This window comes from Ilyonectria robusta (assembly GCF_021365365.1).
Source record: "Ilyonectria robusta strain PMI_751 chromosome Unknown BGZ61scaffold_31, whole genome shotgun sequence".
Lineage (NCBI taxonomy): Eukaryota > Fungi > Ascomycota > Sordariomycetes > Hypocreales > Nectriaceae > Ilyonectria > Ilyonectria robusta.
The window spans coordinates 457111-473104 of NW_025764465.1; the positions used below are offsets into that span (position 1 = coordinate 457111).

Here is a 15994-nt window from a genome sequence, read left to right on the forward strand (position 1 = left end):
GAATACACACTGGTGTGCCGTCTAACCTCTTAAAGTCAGGGCACTCGCTGTTCAATTTCAATGCATTTACCCCACCCTCTGCCCCTCTTGTTGCCTATATAAGGTCATGCTCTGAATACCCGGGTTAGCACTTTGGCTGTTTGATGCAAAGTCGTACTTCCATCCTATCCGTCGAAAGCGTTACCTTTTTCTCCTGACCGTAACATTTCACTGAGACCTCGATCAAATCTCGTCCCAATGGCCCCAAAGGTTCTGAGACGCCAGTCCCCGGCTGGCGCAGGCTTAAGAAAAGCCGCTATCGCCATCGAATCCCCTGAAGCATTGGTAGCTCCTATCACAAGCCCACCATCAGATGTAAGCTTCATCTTATGTCTATAACAATATATACTTATTTGCTCTAGCTTGCTGCGTTGCAGGAGGAAGGCCAAGCTGTCACATTTGCTTCGTTCACCGCCGAAGATGCCTTTGAGCTTGGGCATCAACTGTTTGCTCGCCTCGCCCCTCTAGCCCCGGAGAAATCGGCATTAATCTCCATCTGCCTCGCGAATAGCGGGCAGGTTGTCTTTCAGTGTATGACGGGCTCCGGCATCACCCCAGATAACGAGCATTGGGTCCGAAGGAAGAGAAACACTGTGCTTAGGTTTGGCGTAAGCAGTTGGTTTATGCATTGCAAATTTCAGGGAGACGAAGCTGCCTTTGCCGCAAAGTTTGCGATAAGTGACGAAAAAAAAGGAGAATACGCTATCCACGGAGGAGCGGTGCCTATTTATGTCCAAGGGGTTGAAGGCGTGGTTGCTGTAGTAATTGTTAGCGGGTTGGCCCAGAGTGAGGACCATGGAGTCATTTTCGATGTCATCAAGGAGAACTGGCAGTAAATAGTAGTCATTATGCGGTACAGCGTACCTTTATAAGCTTTATTGAGATATGGATATTATCAAAGATGACAACTGCGGGAAATGAAGCAACCTTGAAGAGATTACGCTATTATAGAGTGCGGAATTGGTTACCGTAGTCAGCTGCGATATCTGGAACCCAATGAACATTCTGCTCTCTGGCGAGGACAACAAGAAGAAGGCAGTTGACTTTGACAAGGCAGTAGAGCTAAGGTCCAAGGTCGATGGCAAGTGTGGCGACTTGGTAGATGTTGGGGTTTGCTTCTTGATGTAACTGAAGTTCATGTCTACCCTAGAGATGCCTAAAAAGAAGCAGTCGGGGATGAGGACGGGGACGACCCTCGAACTGAAGGTTAACGCGAAAGAAAAGGGCAATTAGTTGCCTGACACGAATAAAAACTAACATCAAGATGACTTTCAGTTCATTGTGAGGTGAGCTATTAACGATTGCCTGATAACGTTCGGGTGAGGTGGAGCTGCAAGAGTTCAACTTTGTGCCCCCATTTAAATGCTCTGACAACCTTCGATGGGCTGCTCGACTTTGTGTATAACGAAATCCTTAGTGACGTTAGCATTCAGGAAGCCGGTAAGAAGATCTTGGGAATCCAGAGGCGCTTGGCAAGTTGTAGGTCAAGGCCATGGTTGGAGAGTTGGCCCAGGAGATGGTAGAGAAACTAGTATGCCGGAAGCCGCAGTAACCTAAGGGCAAAGAGAATTTCAAGAATCGGACCAAGGAGCTACATGACAGAGAAAAAGGACATAGAAGGGGTTGCATTAAAGACCAACTGATCGCAGCACAGGATCCCGAATTTGGGGATCCTAGAACCGTGTTTGTATGAGTACGCATGTGGAATTCAGTGGACGGCACAGAGTTTGCTGCAAATGGCTGGGCACGGTCAGAGATCTCTCACACCGTGGACTGTGTATTCAAAGAGCTGATCGTTTGAGATTTTGGGCCCGAAGCGCTATCATGCATCTTGCCGTTCTTGGCCATCGCCTTTTTCTTGTGCTGTTATTTCGTGAAGGAACAGGGATATTTCAACACTGGGTTGCAGCAACCGGCCGACCTCGATTCCATGAGGATTAGCCGCCCACCGTTTTTATTCCTGTTGGATAGAGACCCTGTATTACGAGTCCTTCGATAGATTGTTACGGATTTTAGTCAGAAGGGGGGTCAGACAACCCCTCTTCCGGCCGGTCCGGAAGACCGGGAGGAGGGATCATCACGATCACGATCACGATCATCGTCAAGATGAACACTATTTCATTGATCAATTTGACCATAACAGATCCACCAATTCCCTAAAAAAAGAAAAAAAGAAAAAAAGAATTATTGGACGAGAGCGGATATTGCACTCTCATAGACTTACGTAATACTGGGGCGTTTTGCCTAGCTGCATAGGAGCCTTGGCGGTCAGATATCCGGAACACAGGGGCTCCCAGAACTGTGAGTGAGGCTGTCATCAACAATGTAACTCAACCCCTGCAGTGAAAAGAGGCCGAATGACCCTGCAACCTGACCCTAGGATTTTACTTCAGCTATCCCTGTGATGTAACGTAGTCAATATTAAGGGCGATGCTTATCCCTCGTCTGGCCCCACAAGCGCCTCGCGTCCTGGCGCATTTGTTTGCTCAATCCTTTACGGCTTGCTCGAGAGCGTTGGCTCGCAGGCTGCCCAAGTCAAGTCCCACGACGAATCGACCCATTGTTCAGAGTCAATCACATAGGCCACGCCGACGGCCTGTAATCGCTGGCGATGAACCCGTTACACACCCCATGTTACAGCGTGCGAATCCATCTGTAGAGTCTAGAAGGCTACGTACTACTCAATCAAGAGAGCACACTCACCCGTTGAGTTGGTTCCACTCAGGAAGAGCTCCTCCACTGCCGAAGCGAAAAAAGCACAGCCGACTTTAGGGCCGCGCCAATGGCTCCAGGGGTGGCGTTCAGAAGCCATTTTCTTCGGCGCCGGTACATTCATCTCGCTCATCATCGATGTCTTCCTTGTCATTTGGGCACACCGGCTCAACGACGATAGTATTGGGGTCCTCACAACTACAAATTGCGAGACCGTGGCCTCGTACAACACCTGTATACATGCAGGAGTGAATGCGATGAGCGCGTTGCTTCTTAGCGGTAGTAGCCACTGTATGCAGTGTCTGTCTTCGCCGACCCGAAATGAGGTTCAAAAAGCAGACCCCAAGGGCATCTAGTTAAATATCGGCGTTTCTAGTGCTCGCAACCTGAGAAATATTGCTGGGTATAGAATACTGCTCTTGGGACTGCTAGTTTTATCTTCAATTTCGCCTCACTTAACATAATGTATTATTCCTTTGTGCTCTTGTGAAATATACCCATCTAACATTCCTCCCAAGGTACAATTCCGCTTTCTTCATGTCGCTGACGTCAAATAATTATATTGTATACATTGTCTCAGAGGACTTTTGGAACAGTACTGAAAGTGTGCCTACCATTCCTACTCTCACGTTTTCTGAATTCGAAGACGATATTAAAAATTCTACGACTCATCTGAAGGAAATCAGAGACAGAATTCTTAAAAACCAAACCTTGTCTGAGTCATTCCAGCTAGGAATCTGGTATGAGGCTTGGGAAAATAAGGAATGCATCCAGAAGTAGCCGATGAATTTCTTTCGGATCGGCGTACCGCTATGATTACGACAGCGAGCGACAAAACTCTCGGTAAGCCATTTGGTTATGGGTATGATTACTCGCCAGATTCTTCCTAGTATCATTCATCCCCTTCACCCTCAACGGTATTTTAAGCACCATTTGTCCTGCCCAAGAATAGAACCACTTTTCAGACCCGCGACAGCGCAAGCCCTTGCGGGTGTCCTCGTCCCGGGGCGAATAGAGATGAACATACTTCTTGCAACTGCCCTACCGACTCGGCCTTGCTTTTACTATCATCTCTGGTGTTCTTCACTGGCTCATTTCGCAGAGTTTCCGTGGTGGCTTCTTATGCGCCTTGGGGCTGGCTTGATGGCAGGGTGTACGTTGCCACGTGCGGATACTCTTCTTGGTGATGCTCATGGTCATCCTGACTGGAATCCTCATTTTCGCCAGCATCGCCACTTTCAGGTTTTTGAACTACACAACCATCATGCCGCTCATTGGAAGTTGCAGCGCAGCTATTTCAGCAGCGTGCCATGATCCAGGCGAGGATTGCGAGGTGTCGATTAAGCCGGTGAAGTGGGGTTGTGCCTAACAATGACGAGGACGGCGTGGGTCATTTTTGCTTCACGAGCGGCCATGTCGAGCGGCCAGTAGCTGGTCAATTATATGCTGGTTTAAAAAGACCCATGTATGTAAGAATTTAGAGGCGATAGACGGTGTGGAATCTTACATACATACGGAGCTCCATGTTGAGGCATTTTGTGAGCAATCGAGCGAATCCTCTATTGTGGGTCTGCGCTGACTTACCAGGTCCCGCACCTTGCGAAACATCATGACATAGTAAACGAGTCAAACTCTTCTTCCCAAACACACTGCCTGAGAAGGAAACTCTCCGAATCTCAAGGAATCATTATGGCGACTTCTCAAGCTGAAACAGACCCGGTCCCGGTCCCGAAGCTATGCAAGCTATTCGAGGACATCGAGAACAGTTTCAAAAGTACCGACCTGGGCAGTCATCGTTGGTATATCGTCGTGATTGCCTGTCTCTCGGCCAGCCGCGATCCCGAGGCCGCCAAGGATCTCTACCTCTATCTAGTCAACAAATCCGAAAATGAGCCCGGCGGACCCGGCAGAAAGGCACTCATCCGCCGGCTGCGGGAGGCGCTCGTGAAGACAATTTGCCTGGTGGGCGTGTGCAAGCCCATCGAGGCGATCCTGGCCATCAGCCGGGTGGAAAAGCCCGAGGACCGAGACCTGAGCACCACGCGCGAGGGATGGCAGGCGGATGAAGCAAACCACCAGCGGGCGATGGGCTGGTTCAAGCAGGTGTACACGCGCAACGCCACAGACACCATCGGGCTCTTCGACGCGCACAAGGACTTTGCGTGGGTCTCGGGGGAGATCACGTACGGCTTGTTTCTATCCGACCGTCAGATCCTCGACGATGTCGAGACGCAGCTTGTGGTGCTCCCGGCGATAATGAGCCAGGATTTGCGGACCGAGACACACTGGCACATTCGGGGGACACGCCGCATCGGTGTATCCAAGAAGGATGTGCAGGTCATATGGGACGCGGTGCAAGCCGTCTCAGACTTTTTCGAGTTCAAACTTACCCGAGTGCCCACAGTCGATGAGGTAGAACCTGATGTTTAATAGAAACGAGTGAGGGTCCGAACAATACTGAAGCTATGACTGATGCTGGGCAAGACTACAATTTACAAGTCCTTTCCTACCTCTGCAGGTAAAACTTCAAGCGCAAAGAGCAAATAGGAATCTCCTGCTGGCTTGCCGGTGCTAACCTACGACGTATATGGACAATTTGTTGTCTGGTACAATCCAATCCAATTGACAACTCGCCTACCCTAAATCTCTGCACCGGCGTTCGCTTCAGTCCCGAGGGTCCGACTACAAACCAACCACTTTGCGATACAGGGGGGGTATACCTACAAGATTCCAAGAGAAAGGTTCGTTCCTGCATTGAGGCTGAATGTCTGGGCATAACTTTGCGCGGGAAGTGTTATGCAGTTTGTTCAATTACTTCGACAGCATTGATGACTGCACTGCCATTTCGTTGACCAAAATATTATCTGATATATATTACCGTATATTATTTCATTATTCTATTATTAGCGATACTAACTAATAGACCATCTTTATAGCGCCCCGTCTACTCTTTCCCTTGCCCGCGGTTTCATTATCCACGTCGGAATTTTACTACTTCCCCTCCGCTGCAGCTCCCGACACTTCGCCGGGATATGGCTTCCTTCCCCATACAATAAACCCCGGCATATAGGCGTGGGTACGCGGGTCGCCGAGATGCTGTCGTACATCAACGAGACATAGCTACAAGTCGTGAGTCAAATCTATTGACATTAAGGTGGTGGTTAGGTGTGCATACCTCAATCTCCGCAGGCGTTCTGTTGAATGCCCTGTTAAAGAGCTGATATGAGAAGCCGCTCAGTCCATCCAGGAGATTCGCCTCCCACATGTACCCTACCTCCTTGAGGCGGGCGTCCCTGGCCCAGCCGCCGATGGGCATCTTGACGGTGCGCTGGTGGATGTCGACGAAGCCGACCTTTTCGTACACCTCCTTCAGCGTGGCCCCCAAGATGGCGGGCCGCTGTACGTGCTCTGACGCGACGAGGAGGTCGTTGAACCACGCTGCCACAGGCCCAGTCGGGTCGAGGGTGTCGTCGTCGCAGCACACGTTGCCGTCGACTTCTTGCGACTCGAACCAGCCGCCGGGCTCGAGGGCGTCGAACGCTTGCTCGGCGATCTGGCTTTGGAACGAGGCCCAGCAGCCGACGGTCGATCGCGTGTGGATATAGTCGAATTTGTGCGCAAAGTCCCATAGGTCGGCCCTGAGCGCCATGGTTAGCTACGGGCATCCTTTCGCGACGGGCTGGCATTGATGTCCCGACTCAGGCATTCCAAGTGCAATGGACACATGCCCGCATAGATACTCACGAATCATCCACGTAGAAATGCACATTCGGAGGCACGTCGACCGGCTGGATCGGGGATAAATCCGTGGCAATGACCATGGATCCGGGGAACAGGTCGCCCATCTCGATGGCCCAGTCGCCCACGCCGGTGGCGATGTCCAGGATTCGCAGCGGCGGCTTCGCGCGCGAGAGGGGAGCAAAGTACAGCCTGTCGCGCAGGAGCTTCTTGATACACTGGCCCTGGAGAGCCAGGCGCTCCTGCTCCGAGGCGTCATTGGGGAAGGCGTATGCTGCGTGTCTGTGATCAATTGCGAGGCCCCAGAGACTGCAAACAATGGCATCTTACAGCCGGCACGGTAGGCGTGGTATGTGCGCCCAAACTCCTCGGGGAACGTCTGCACGCTGTCGGACAACGACGCCGTGTCGCTCCTGCAAGACGCCGGTCAATGTGTGGGAACGGTCAAGCTGTTTCAAGGGAAGACGCCTACATGGTCCAAGGCTGTCGCGGGGGCGGAGAAGCCATCAAGTCAGCGCACAATTCGCAGGGTTTTTGCGAGCTGGGGGGGTCGACCTACCTCTGGCTCGATGAAGCTCATGTTGCCAGATCCGGGCAGCTGCGCCAGGTCAAAGGTGAATTCGTAATTCTCCAGCGGCAGGCCGGGCTCGTCGTTGGGGACGTGGTCGGTATCGTCGCCTCCGCCGCCGGGTTTCGCGTGTTGTTGGCTCTCCATGGCGGCTGGTGATTGTTACAGGAGCAATCGAAAGACGTCCCAGCTGCTGAAGGCTCCAGGCTGATCCCAATTGGCATCCGCCGACACCGCCGCTTATAGCTGAGGGCCGACACGGCCAGTGGAGGGTCGAAAGAGCTGTGCCTCTGGCGAAGTTCATTCCACGTCTCCGGTCGGCTGGTTTATTCCCACGTCTGGCCCCCCGAGCTCAAGACGCCTCCTCATTTACTTTTTCTCGCCCAAGGTCTATTGCCAAATGCTGAAAAGCCGTGGGTAAGGGGGCTTGCATGTGCCTCGAACTCTGTCGCGCCGCGTCCCAGGCTCCTGGACCGGCCCAAGAGCCCGCCGGCCCACTTGGCACAGTGCTCCGGCTCTCGGATGGCATGGCAACTCGTCATGATTGCCGGGGGAGGGACAAATCGCAGGGTTTTTTGCCTAGTGGATGTGTGTACTGCGTGTAATGTACCCCCCCCCCCCTTGTAAGTTGTGCTGACCGCGCTGACACCAGAGCGACACCAGAGCGGAGAAGTCCACGCCTCTGCAGCTCAACCCACAAAGCAATTGGACAAGGCTGGCTGCTGTTCCCATCCGGTGAGCTCTGACACCCACTAGGTTCAAGGCGCGTCTCCCTTTTCGCCCATCTCGAGCGGGCCGTGGCGTTTGGCGTGATGCCTGGTGTTTGGCATGCTGGCCTGGCGTTTGGCATTCTGCCTGGCGTATGGCATGCTGCCTGGCGTATGACGATCTTGTCCAGGCCCGTCAGATATTGCCTACAGCCGACCGGGGTTGCGAATGTTAGCTCGAGACTTGCAGAGATACTGCGTAGTACTGTGGCACATACATGGGATTTGGTATGGATAGACCCTGAAAGAAAGGTACCTCGAGATGGAAACTGTGGGGAAATTGTAGAGAATTGATCGACAAGGACCGACACTTACCATGTAAGGGTGCTTACCATGTATGTAAGGGTATCCTCACTCTCCACTCTCGCTATTCTGATGATCTGCGATATCCCGTACCCGTACCCGTACTGCACTCCGTACTCTAGTACGGTAGTACTCCGTCCTCTAGTCCATAGTAGTCCTCCGTACTCCAGCTAACATTTGTAACCCTTGTGCACTGTATCTCACAAGTGAGGACTGGTGCCCAACCCCGCACCTCCCGGACCGCTGGGCTGGGACGCATCCCACCCGCATGGACACGTTGTATCACGCGCCGCCTTGGTCGCCTTGGTGGAAATCACGCGACTTTGGGTCTTGCATTAGGGCCATGACCTTTGCATTGAGTTTGGTGACATTTGCCTTGCCGTCAAGAGTCAGAGAGTCAAGAGCATTCACAGAATTTACCACCCCTTACCAGCACGTCGGGAGGAGAGGGATGCTTGTTGCTCAGCCACACCAACTTAACCCTACGCCTGGAACTCTGGTCCCGGAACTTTGGGTCCGGGTCTTGGAATGTGCCGGACGCACGTCGTCGGCATCATGAATCAGTCCAGTCCAGAATCAGTCGATTCGAGTCCAGTCCAGTCCAGTACCTGAACGTTGATATTGTTGAAAACAGAACTGTGAACCCATTCGCCCAGCTCCAAATTCCCATCTGCGAGATTTTCCCATCTTCCCATTCTCTCCGGCTCTCGCGATAGGAGATACACAAGACCCACGAGATGCACGCTAAGTTCTACCCCTCACCGGCGCTCCGGTACTTCCGGAGGATTCCGTAGGTGTCGGGATCATCACTATTCGATTGGCTCGCTTGGCCTCGAGGAGTGGAGGACCTGGAGATGGTGAGATGGTCATGGTTCGTCCTCGAGCTCTCGACGGGACATTCTTTCCATCTCGCGGCGATAAGCTATCGCTTCGCTAACTTCATCGTCGGCTTCATCGTCGGCTTCCGCCTTGTCGGTATCGTTTGCCGCTGACCTCGGGTTATCCGGTCGAAGGAAGCTCCGGATTCCAACTCGTTGACCTTGTCTTAAAATGTGGCGCCATTTACCTAATCGCACCATCTGCTTGTCAGGGTCGTACTCACCTCGACTTGGATTGAATGGACTAGAGCCAAACGCGCATATCACTAAGCTAAGTGCGCGATCCCCTCGAGAAATTAAATCAGACTCATCATAATCGAATATACGGCAAAATGAATAACGCTATGAGATGATAAGTTGGAGGCGTACAAGTATTTCCCGTTCTCGTTATGGCTCACCAGCCAAGAACATGACCACCCCTCGCTGAACCTGAAACAGATCTATTGCATGGTTCCCACCGTTCAGCCGCATTTGTGTAACAGGCCATGCAACACGTCCCCCCAGCCAGTAAACAGATAACCCGTGAAGAGGGTCAGGCCAAAGAAAAGACAGAGCAGGCCCAGGTGCCACACTTGGAAGCCGAATGCATGTAGCTGTGCGCGAACAGGCTGCCACACCCGATCGGCGGCGGGTCGCACAACACGGCCGTACATGAACGGAGACGAAGACCCAACTGCAAGTTTTGCTCCGGCGCCGCTGTTCTTCTTCTCGTGCTCGGGCTCAACGTAGGCGCCGGGAACATAGCGGCCGGTGCTCTTGGTGTGCCACGAGTAGACGCCCTGCAACATGATGCCGAGGTCTCTCGCGTACTCTTGGGCCAGTCGCTGACTTGGTCCAAAGTCGGGCAGCCCGTTCTGCAGGCGGATGAACTCCTCCAGGTCCTCGTCGTGTATCCTAAGCGCCTTCCGACAGGCATCTTGCAGGCTCAGCCCGGACTCGTGTTGGACGGTAATGATGAGGTTGACGACGTCTCCTTTGCGGGCCAGCTCTTTGGGCAGCGAGATGAAGTCGTTGTGGTAACCGATGAGGCTCCCGGCGAGCTCGTGCATTCGAAGTATACTCGGATCGAGGAGGACTTGGTCGGGGAGGAAACGGTAGTTCTTTTGCATGCACAGGTACTTGGCAAAGCAAATGCCCCCAGAGGTTTGTCGACGAATCGCTTTGAACGTCGGTAACGGTGCTGGTTTGCCAGCCGCGTTGTGCTTCTTCTCGTCCCCATATCCCATCATCATCGCCAGGATAGAGTCAACCCACTGTTGGTACAGATGTTGTGGCATCCCACAAGCGAGAGCCTCTTGTCGGACTAGATAGACCTGACGGTAGAGCCCCTGGTCCGGCTCACTGCTGTCTTGGCCGTTGAGGATAGCAGACACCTTTTCCTTGACATGGCCCAGCTCGTCACGGCTACTGCGGTCCATATAGTCATCGAGAATGGCAAAGAATGCGGTGAACCGTGCCACAGGGCGAAGCTCCTCCAACGTCAGCCATGGGAACCCGCGAGCAGCGAGATCCGAGAGTCGATGTCGCTTATGCCTATCACGAGCAGTCTTCGATTCGAACCGACAGTCGATGTCAATCCATTGGTAATACTCGGCAACGAGCTCTTCGATGTGCGGGCTAACAAAATCAGGGAACGGGTAGTAAGGGCGAGGCGAGTCCTTCAGCTCATTGTAGAAGCGCTCTTCAATAGCTCGGCTCATGATGCTCGTCTTTGGTAGTCAAGGGGGCCAATTTTTTTTTAATTGAGCGATCAACCGAGTTTGAAAACTGTGGGCAGTGCGTATCCGTGACTCGATAGTACTTGGATTAAATAACCGGGGATTTCTTCTTGGGACCCTATACTAGTTGCTCTCTATATATCTCTTTCTACACTTCTTCCTGGGGCAAAAGCTCCTGAACTCGCTTCCGCACCTACTTCTCTTTTCTGACTAGCTCCTCCGCTATCAGTGTGTTGGTGGTGTACATCCCGAATATCGTTTAACAACTTTCCGCATTCAGAAGGAACCCCGGCCAACTGGTGGACATGTGGGGGCATGCGCCCGTCCTACATTGGACATCTGCACTATTGACGTGTTCTGCACCCTCTTCCTGGCATATGTAGGTTTTCGGACGAACTAAAGATACCAGCATCTGTGATGTGTCCTCGTTCCATAGGCCGCAGGGCCGCAATCATCTGGCTCGGTAGTTGGTTTCAAATCTGGGCCGGCATGGCCAACATAGAAATGAGCCCATGACCCGCTCCGAGGGTGCCGTCCTGGCTGCCTCGTGCATTCTACCAGGTTCTCACTTCGGCTACGACTTTGACCAAGGAGAACCATTTGCCTATGCCCATTCCAAAGTATATTATACACTAGGGTCCGTCCCCGATAACCAAGGCTTTGCCCAGGGTAACACTCGACTGATTGACATCGTTCTTAGGACCTCACTATCATGAACGAAATACCATTTTCCTCGAGCACCGAAGTGGCAGACGTCAAATGGTTTGGCTCCGTTTGGCGTTATCCACTTCTGCTTGCGATCATCTGGTTTCTACACACTGCAACCCTTGTGGTGTACCGGCTTACATGGCACCCCCTTGCTAGCTTCCCGGGACCCGTCCTGTCTAGGGCCTCTTACGTGTATGAGTTCTGGTTTGATGTCATCCTTCAAGGAAGATATACCCGCAAGATCTCCAGCCTCCATAAGAAATACGGTAAAAGCTGATGCAGTGGTTGCCAAGCGAGCGGGCCCGTTGATGGCTGACTATTGGTAGGCCCAATTGTACGGATAAACCCGAACGAGCTGCACTGCAATGATCCTAGCTTCATCGACGTTGTCTACGCCCATGGGAAGGAGAAACGCAATAAATCAGACCACTACTTGGCCGCGATGCCTTGGGGGTATGTTGAGTGCTTTAGTCTGACTTGTGTCTCCTACCCTTGCGCCGTTCCCACCTTTTCCTTCCTGTCATGGCGTCCACGAATCGTCTAGGAATGATACATGTGCTAACTATTGATTGTTTTCAAGTTTACGACTGGTTAGCTCCCTTCCTGCGATAGTAATGGGCCACCTACTAACATAGACCCAAGGCCAGCGTTGGTACAGAAGACCATGACCATCACCGACTCCGTCGAGCACCAGTCACAAAATTCTTCTCCCGCTCCCAGATAATGAAACGCGAAAGTATCTTTCATGAGAAGATCCAACATCTTTGCGACAAGCTGCTTCTCTACCGCGACCGTGCGCCATTTCAGCTGGCTGCTGCGTACTCCTGCTTTACCACCGATGCACTGACGAGCTATTGCTTTGGCCGTAGCCTGGGGAATCTCGAACAGCCTGGTTGGAACCCAAGTTTCAAAGGAACAGTTGACAAGATCACCGGCTTGTTTTATCTCAGCCGTCACCTACATACCCTGGCACGTTTGGCGGATGTTATGCCTCTGTGAGTTCACTATAATCTCAGGACGGGAGCTTAATTCCCCTAACTCCTACAGATCTGTCTGCCGTGTTATTTCGACTGAGATCAGCTCATTGCTGGAACTGATTCGCGTTTGTCCCTCCCGCAAGACTAATGTTTGGCCCGAATTAATTGACATTGGTATAGGTCACCATTCCGAAGCTGGTGGAACAGTCTAAGGGCACCAGCGATACCGACACAGGAAAAAAGCAGCTGACGGTTGTTGAAACAATTCTTCAGTCTGATCTTCCTGAAGCTGAGAAGACACCCGACCGGCTTACAAGCGAAGCCATCGCCATAGTCCTAGGAGGCACCCACAGCATATCCACCGTACTCTCAATTGCGACCTTCCACCTACTCACCAATCCGGGCCAACTGGAAAGACTACTTGCAGAGCTCCACACTGTCGTCACAGACGAAACTAACCTCCCGTCATGGTCCACTTTGGAAAAGCTGCCCTACTTGAATGGTGTCGTCCTTGAAGCGTTGCGTCTGATGTATGGCGTTGCGAGTCGAATCTCCGTCATTGCACCGGATGAAGAACTATTGTACACGCCGACTGAAAGCCCATCTGGTACCACATCTAATGGTGGCACCTCTTACACAATCCCACGTGGTTACGCTATCGGGGTATCATCGTACATGATACACATGGATCCCACCCTCTTCCCAAATGCCTCAGAATTCATTCCGGACCGATGGTTGGATAAGGAAGGCCAAAGGGACAGGGGTCTAGAGAAATACTTGATGTCCTTTTCCAAGGGCCACCGTCAGTGCATCGGGATGCAGTGAGTGTACCTTGTGTCTATGGTTGGGCCATCGTGAAAACTGACTGTTATTCCATAGGCTGGCTTACTGCGAACTCTACCTTTCAGTCGCGGCTCTGGCTCTGCGTGTCATGCCTCACATGACTCTCCATGACACAACTATATCAGACATCGCATACGATCACGATCAGCTGATTGCCATGCCAAAGAAGGGCAGCAAGGGCGTTCAAGTAGCCATACATTAGCAGTGATTAGTCGGTTTGGGGCCCGGACTAAAATCGAAGCAAGAAACCAGTGCTTGACGAGTTATACACAATTTCCATTGTACCTTATTGAAAATCATGGATATTAAGGCCTGTCACTAGTCTCTATATGTCTGCAATGAAAATGGCTTTGTACCGATAGTGCTCCTAATAGTCCGGACTATTTAGACTAGTGGGCCAGACTACCATGCCCCAGAGTCTTTCCAGCTACCACCCGCTTGAAATTTCTGCCCACCAAGCTACTCTCTTAAACTGGGTCCTGCTGATTCACCCGTAACTTCAAACTCAGATCAAGAGCTGATTGGGTGTGAGCGCTTTCAATTAGAATCTCACTCTGTTTATGAGTCCACTGAGGATATGTTACTTGACTTGAATCCACTGTACTCAAGATTTTTACTAACCTGTAAACTTATCTGATGGAAGCTCAAGTAACTCATTGGAGAGGATTCAGTATCTCAAGTTAATACTACACCTAGGTATATTGCTGAGTAGCACCCATATTACCCTAAATACTGCAGAAGTGGCTTTGCCACCGTAGTGGGCCGGCAAAACACCATCGGAACCGCGAAGTTGGGACAAGTAGAATGCCTTGAGTTCTACCTGAATTGGGGTCTCTTATCTGATTTGGAAGTTAATGAGGGTAATCTCGAAACTCCTATGCACTTTGCTACTTAGTACCTACTCCAATGTCACCAAACTTCTTGAAGCTTCGCGGAGGAAATGTTGACTGAACGAAAGGCAGCGGCTTAATTCCGTTCCGCCCTCCTGTAGACAGGGTGCACTAGGTTCTATAGAAATCGGCAGAAGCTGCTCGGCGCATGCGTCATGTCCTTCCTGGATTGAGTCAAAATATCGATTTTCTGTCTGGACACACGTGAGGTCACAGCTACAGTCTGAGATGACTTTCTATCATGAGATTTTATGTCAATGCTTCTTTACTAGCAGGGTCTTCTGTAATTAGACCGCAATTTATTAAGCGATTGTCGAGCACGATCTTCAAGGGTGTCTCTTCAGACAAGTCAGCCACACTTACTCGGAGCGCGCTCCGCGCATGCCGTGCGTTCCGCGCATGGCATTCATAGCACGCATGGCACAGATCTAGTCAACAGACTCCTTGAAAATGTGCTTTAAAGATACCACGCCCTCTGATACCTTTTTAGTTTTAAATTGGAACATCCAGAAACCGCCTATCACTACCAGCTACCCTCAATTACCTTCGATCCCTCTCGAACATCACAGCATGGCATCTACCTCACCCTACGCAAACGATCACGCGAGCCCTAATGGGCCTCATGATGCTCGGCCAACCGCGCTCAAGATTATCCGGGACGAGGGTCTGGACGGAAAGCTCACTGGCAAGGTATTCCTCATCACTGGCTGCACGTCAGGCGTTGGCGTTGAGATTGCCAGGGCGATTCATGCGACGGGGGCCGACGTGTATATCACAGGACGTCAGGCGGATAAAGGCAAGCAAGTGATCGATAAGATCTTGTCAGATGGGAAACCAGGCAAGGTTGTCTATCTGGACATGGCCCTCGACTCCATTTCGAAGGTCAAGCAAGCGGCAGCCAACTTTCTGGATCTATGCAAGATACTGAACGTCCTTATATGCAATGCTGGTAAATCTATCTCGAATATCTGATCTCCTTTGGTCGATCACTAAGCCGCTCAATAGGTGTTGCCCTCGTACCTCAAGGTACGACGCAGGATGGCTTCGAGACGCACTTTGGTGTCAACTATCTTGCCCATTTTTCCCTCTTTCAAGAATTGCGTGACACTCTGCTGGCATCAGCAACGCCTGAGTTCTCATCACGAGTAGTGATGCTGTCATCCATGGTTCACTCAGCGAGCACCTTCAAGTTTGACGATTACAATTTCCAGCGCACTCCCTATCACACTTACGTAGCCTATGGCTCCTCGAAGACCGCTACCACATGGATGGCCAATGAAATCGAGAGACGTTATGGATCCCAGGGCTTACATGCTACTTCCGTGCACCCCGGAGCTGTGTTGACCGAGAAGCTCAGCGCTCAGGTAGACGAAGCCCAAGGAATGATGCAGAACCCGGCGATTGCTTTGTATATGAAAAGCATAGCACAAGGTGCAGCAACCCCAGTGTGGGCTGCTGTGGGCAAAGAATGGGAAACGAAAGGTGGGCGTTATCTGGCAGAGATGATAGAACAGGGGCCTCTGAGGGGATCAGAGTCGGACTTGATTCAACACGGGTATGCGCCTCATGCTTATGACAAGGAAGGGGAGGAGCGGCTGTGGGATCTGGGGCTTCAGCTTTGTAGCACAGCTGAGAAGTAAAGCTGTTCATAGATCTCAATTAGTGGCATAACGCTTGGTATTTCCGCTATAGTTTGGTCTTTGGTGCGTAGGTATCCAGGTAATGGTCACAGTGGACTTTGCGGGATTAACGGACATCACGGGCGTCGGAGTCTTCCAACTCACCGAGACTGCCGGCCTACGGAGACTTTCGACCTACCGAGACTATAGACAGAGGTGCGTGCGACTAGCAGG

At 51.7% G+C, this 15994-nt stretch overlaps 7 protein-coding genes across 7 annotated transcripts; 5 read left to right on the forward strand and 2 right to left on the reverse strand.

Moving 5' to 3' along the window:
- The first annotated feature begins 19 nt into the window (after positions 1 to 19).
- Positions 20 to 1059, forward strand: BGZ61DRAFT_431643 (uncharacterized protein). Its single transcript, XM_046243858.1, has 2 exons — positions 20 to 354; positions 402 to 1059. Exons 1-2 carry the CDS (start codon positions 238 to 240, stop codon positions 873 to 875), a joined length of 591 nt encoding a protein of 196 aa, XP_046097196.1. The 5' UTR covers positions 20 to 237; the 3' UTR covers positions 876 to 1059.
- Positions 1060 to 3525: 2466 nt separating this feature from the next.
- BGZ61DRAFT_462517 (uncharacterized protein) lies at positions 3526 to 4234 on the forward strand. The gene has a single exon (XM_046247309.1). It carries the CDS (start codon positions 3610 to 3612, stop codon positions 4063 to 4065), a length of 456 nt encoding a protein of 151 aa, XP_046097197.1. The 5' UTR covers positions 3526 to 3609; the 3' UTR covers positions 4066 to 4234.
- An 82-nt stretch (positions 4235 to 4316) lies between these two features.
- On the forward strand, positions 4317 to 5605 carry BGZ61DRAFT_462518 (uncharacterized protein). The gene has a single exon (XM_046247310.1). The coding sequence runs from the start codon at positions 4441 to 4443 to the stop codon at positions 5179 to 5181; it is 741 nt and encodes a 246-aa protein (XP_046097198.1). The 5' UTR covers positions 4317 to 4440; the 3' UTR covers positions 5182 to 5605.
- Positions 5606 to 5608: 3 nt separating this feature from the next.
- BGZ61DRAFT_141615 (S-adenosyl-L-methionine-dependent methyltransferase) lies at positions 5609 to 7399 on the reverse strand. Its single transcript, XM_046237283.1, has 6 exons — positions 7049 to 7399; positions 6962 to 6972; positions 6820 to 6902; positions 6496 to 6763; positions 5927 to 6389; positions 5609 to 5871 (listed from the first exon to the last, which is right to left on the reverse strand). The coding sequence occupies exons 1-6, from the start codon at positions 7202 to 7204 to the stop codon at positions 5743 to 5745; spliced, it is 1110 nt and encodes a 369-aa protein (XP_046097199.1). The 5' UTR covers positions 7205 to 7399; the 3' UTR covers positions 5609 to 5742.
- A 1637-nt stretch (positions 7400 to 9036) lies between these two features.
- BGZ61DRAFT_462532 (isoprenoid synthase domain-containing protein) lies at positions 9037 to 10838 on the reverse strand. Its single transcript, XM_046247311.1, has one exon. The coding sequence runs from the start codon at positions 10703 to 10705 to the stop codon at positions 9467 to 9469; it is 1239 nt and encodes a 412-aa protein (XP_046097200.1). The 5' UTR covers positions 10706 to 10838; the 3' UTR covers positions 9037 to 9466.
- Positions 10839 to 11371: 533 nt separating this feature from the next.
- BGZ61DRAFT_462534 (trichodiene oxygenase) lies at positions 11372 to 13600 on the forward strand. The gene is made up of 7 exons (XM_046247312.1): positions 11372 to 11697; positions 11758 to 11884; positions 12012 to 12021; positions 12074 to 12426; positions 12479 to 12533; positions 12589 to 13229; positions 13288 to 13600. The coding sequence occupies exons 1-7, from the start codon at positions 11436 to 11438 to the stop codon at positions 13451 to 13453; spliced, it is 1614 nt and encodes a 537-aa protein (XP_046097201.1). The 5' UTR covers positions 11372 to 11435; the 3' UTR covers positions 13454 to 13600.
- Positions 13601 to 14711: 1111 nt separating this feature from the next.
- Positions 14712 to 15781, forward strand: BGZ61DRAFT_366997 (uncharacterized protein; the record flags this gene model as incomplete). Its single annotated transcript, XM_046241737.1, has 2 exons — positions 14712 to 15090; positions 15147 to 15781. The coding sequence occupies 2 exons, from the start codon at positions 14712 to 14714 to the stop codon at positions 15779 to 15781; spliced, it is 1014 nt and encodes a 337-aa protein (XP_046097202.1).
- Between the last annotated feature and the right edge of the window lie 213 nt (positions 15782 to 15994).

Excerpts from the sequence above, each read along its gene's own strand:
- BGZ61DRAFT_431643 (XM_046243858.1), top strand. The coding sequence starts at position 238 with ATGGCCCCAAAGGTTCTGAGACGCCAGTCCCCGGCTGGCGCAGGCTTA. Across the intron at positions 355-401 it reads TCACAAGCCCACCATCAGAT|CTTGCTGCGTTGCAGGAGGA; the intron begins GTAAGCTTCATC and ends TATTTGCTCTAG.
- BGZ61DRAFT_462517 (XM_046247309.1), top strand. The coding sequence starts at position 3,610 with ATGGGTATGATTACTCGCCAGATTCTTCCTAGTATCATTCATCCCCTT.
- BGZ61DRAFT_462518 (XM_046247310.1), top strand. The coding sequence starts at position 4,441 with ATGGCGACTTCTCAAGCTGAAACAGACCCGGTCCCGGTCCCGAAGCTA.
- BGZ61DRAFT_141615 (XM_046237283.1), bottom strand. The coding sequence starts at position 7,204 with ATGGAGAGCCAACAACACGCGAAACCCGGCGGCGGAGGCGACGATACC. Across the intron at positions 6,390-6,495 it reads CATTTCTACGTGGATGATTC|GGCCGACCTATGGGACTTTG; the intron begins GTGAGTATCTAT and ends CATGGCGCTCAG. Across the intron at positions 5,872-5,926 it reads GAACGCCTGCGGAGATTGAG|CTATGTCTCGTTGATGTACG; the intron begins GTATGCACACCT and ends CACGACTTGTAG.
- BGZ61DRAFT_462532 (XM_046247311.1), bottom strand. The coding sequence starts at position 10,705 with ATGAGCCGAGCTATTGAAGAGCGCTTCTACAATGAGCTGAAGGACTCG.
- BGZ61DRAFT_462534 (XM_046247312.1), top strand. The coding sequence starts at position 11,436 with ATGAACGAAATACCATTTTCCTCGAGCACCGAAGTGGCAGACGTCAAA. Across the intron at positions 11,698-11,757 it reads CAGCCTCCATAAGAAATACG|GCCCAATTGTACGGATAAAC; the intron begins GTAAAAGCTGAT and ends GACTATTGGTAG. Across the intron at positions 13,230-13,287 it reads CGTCAGTGCATCGGGATGCA|GCTGGCTTACTGCGAACTCT; the intron begins GTGAGTGTACCT and ends GTTATTCCATAG.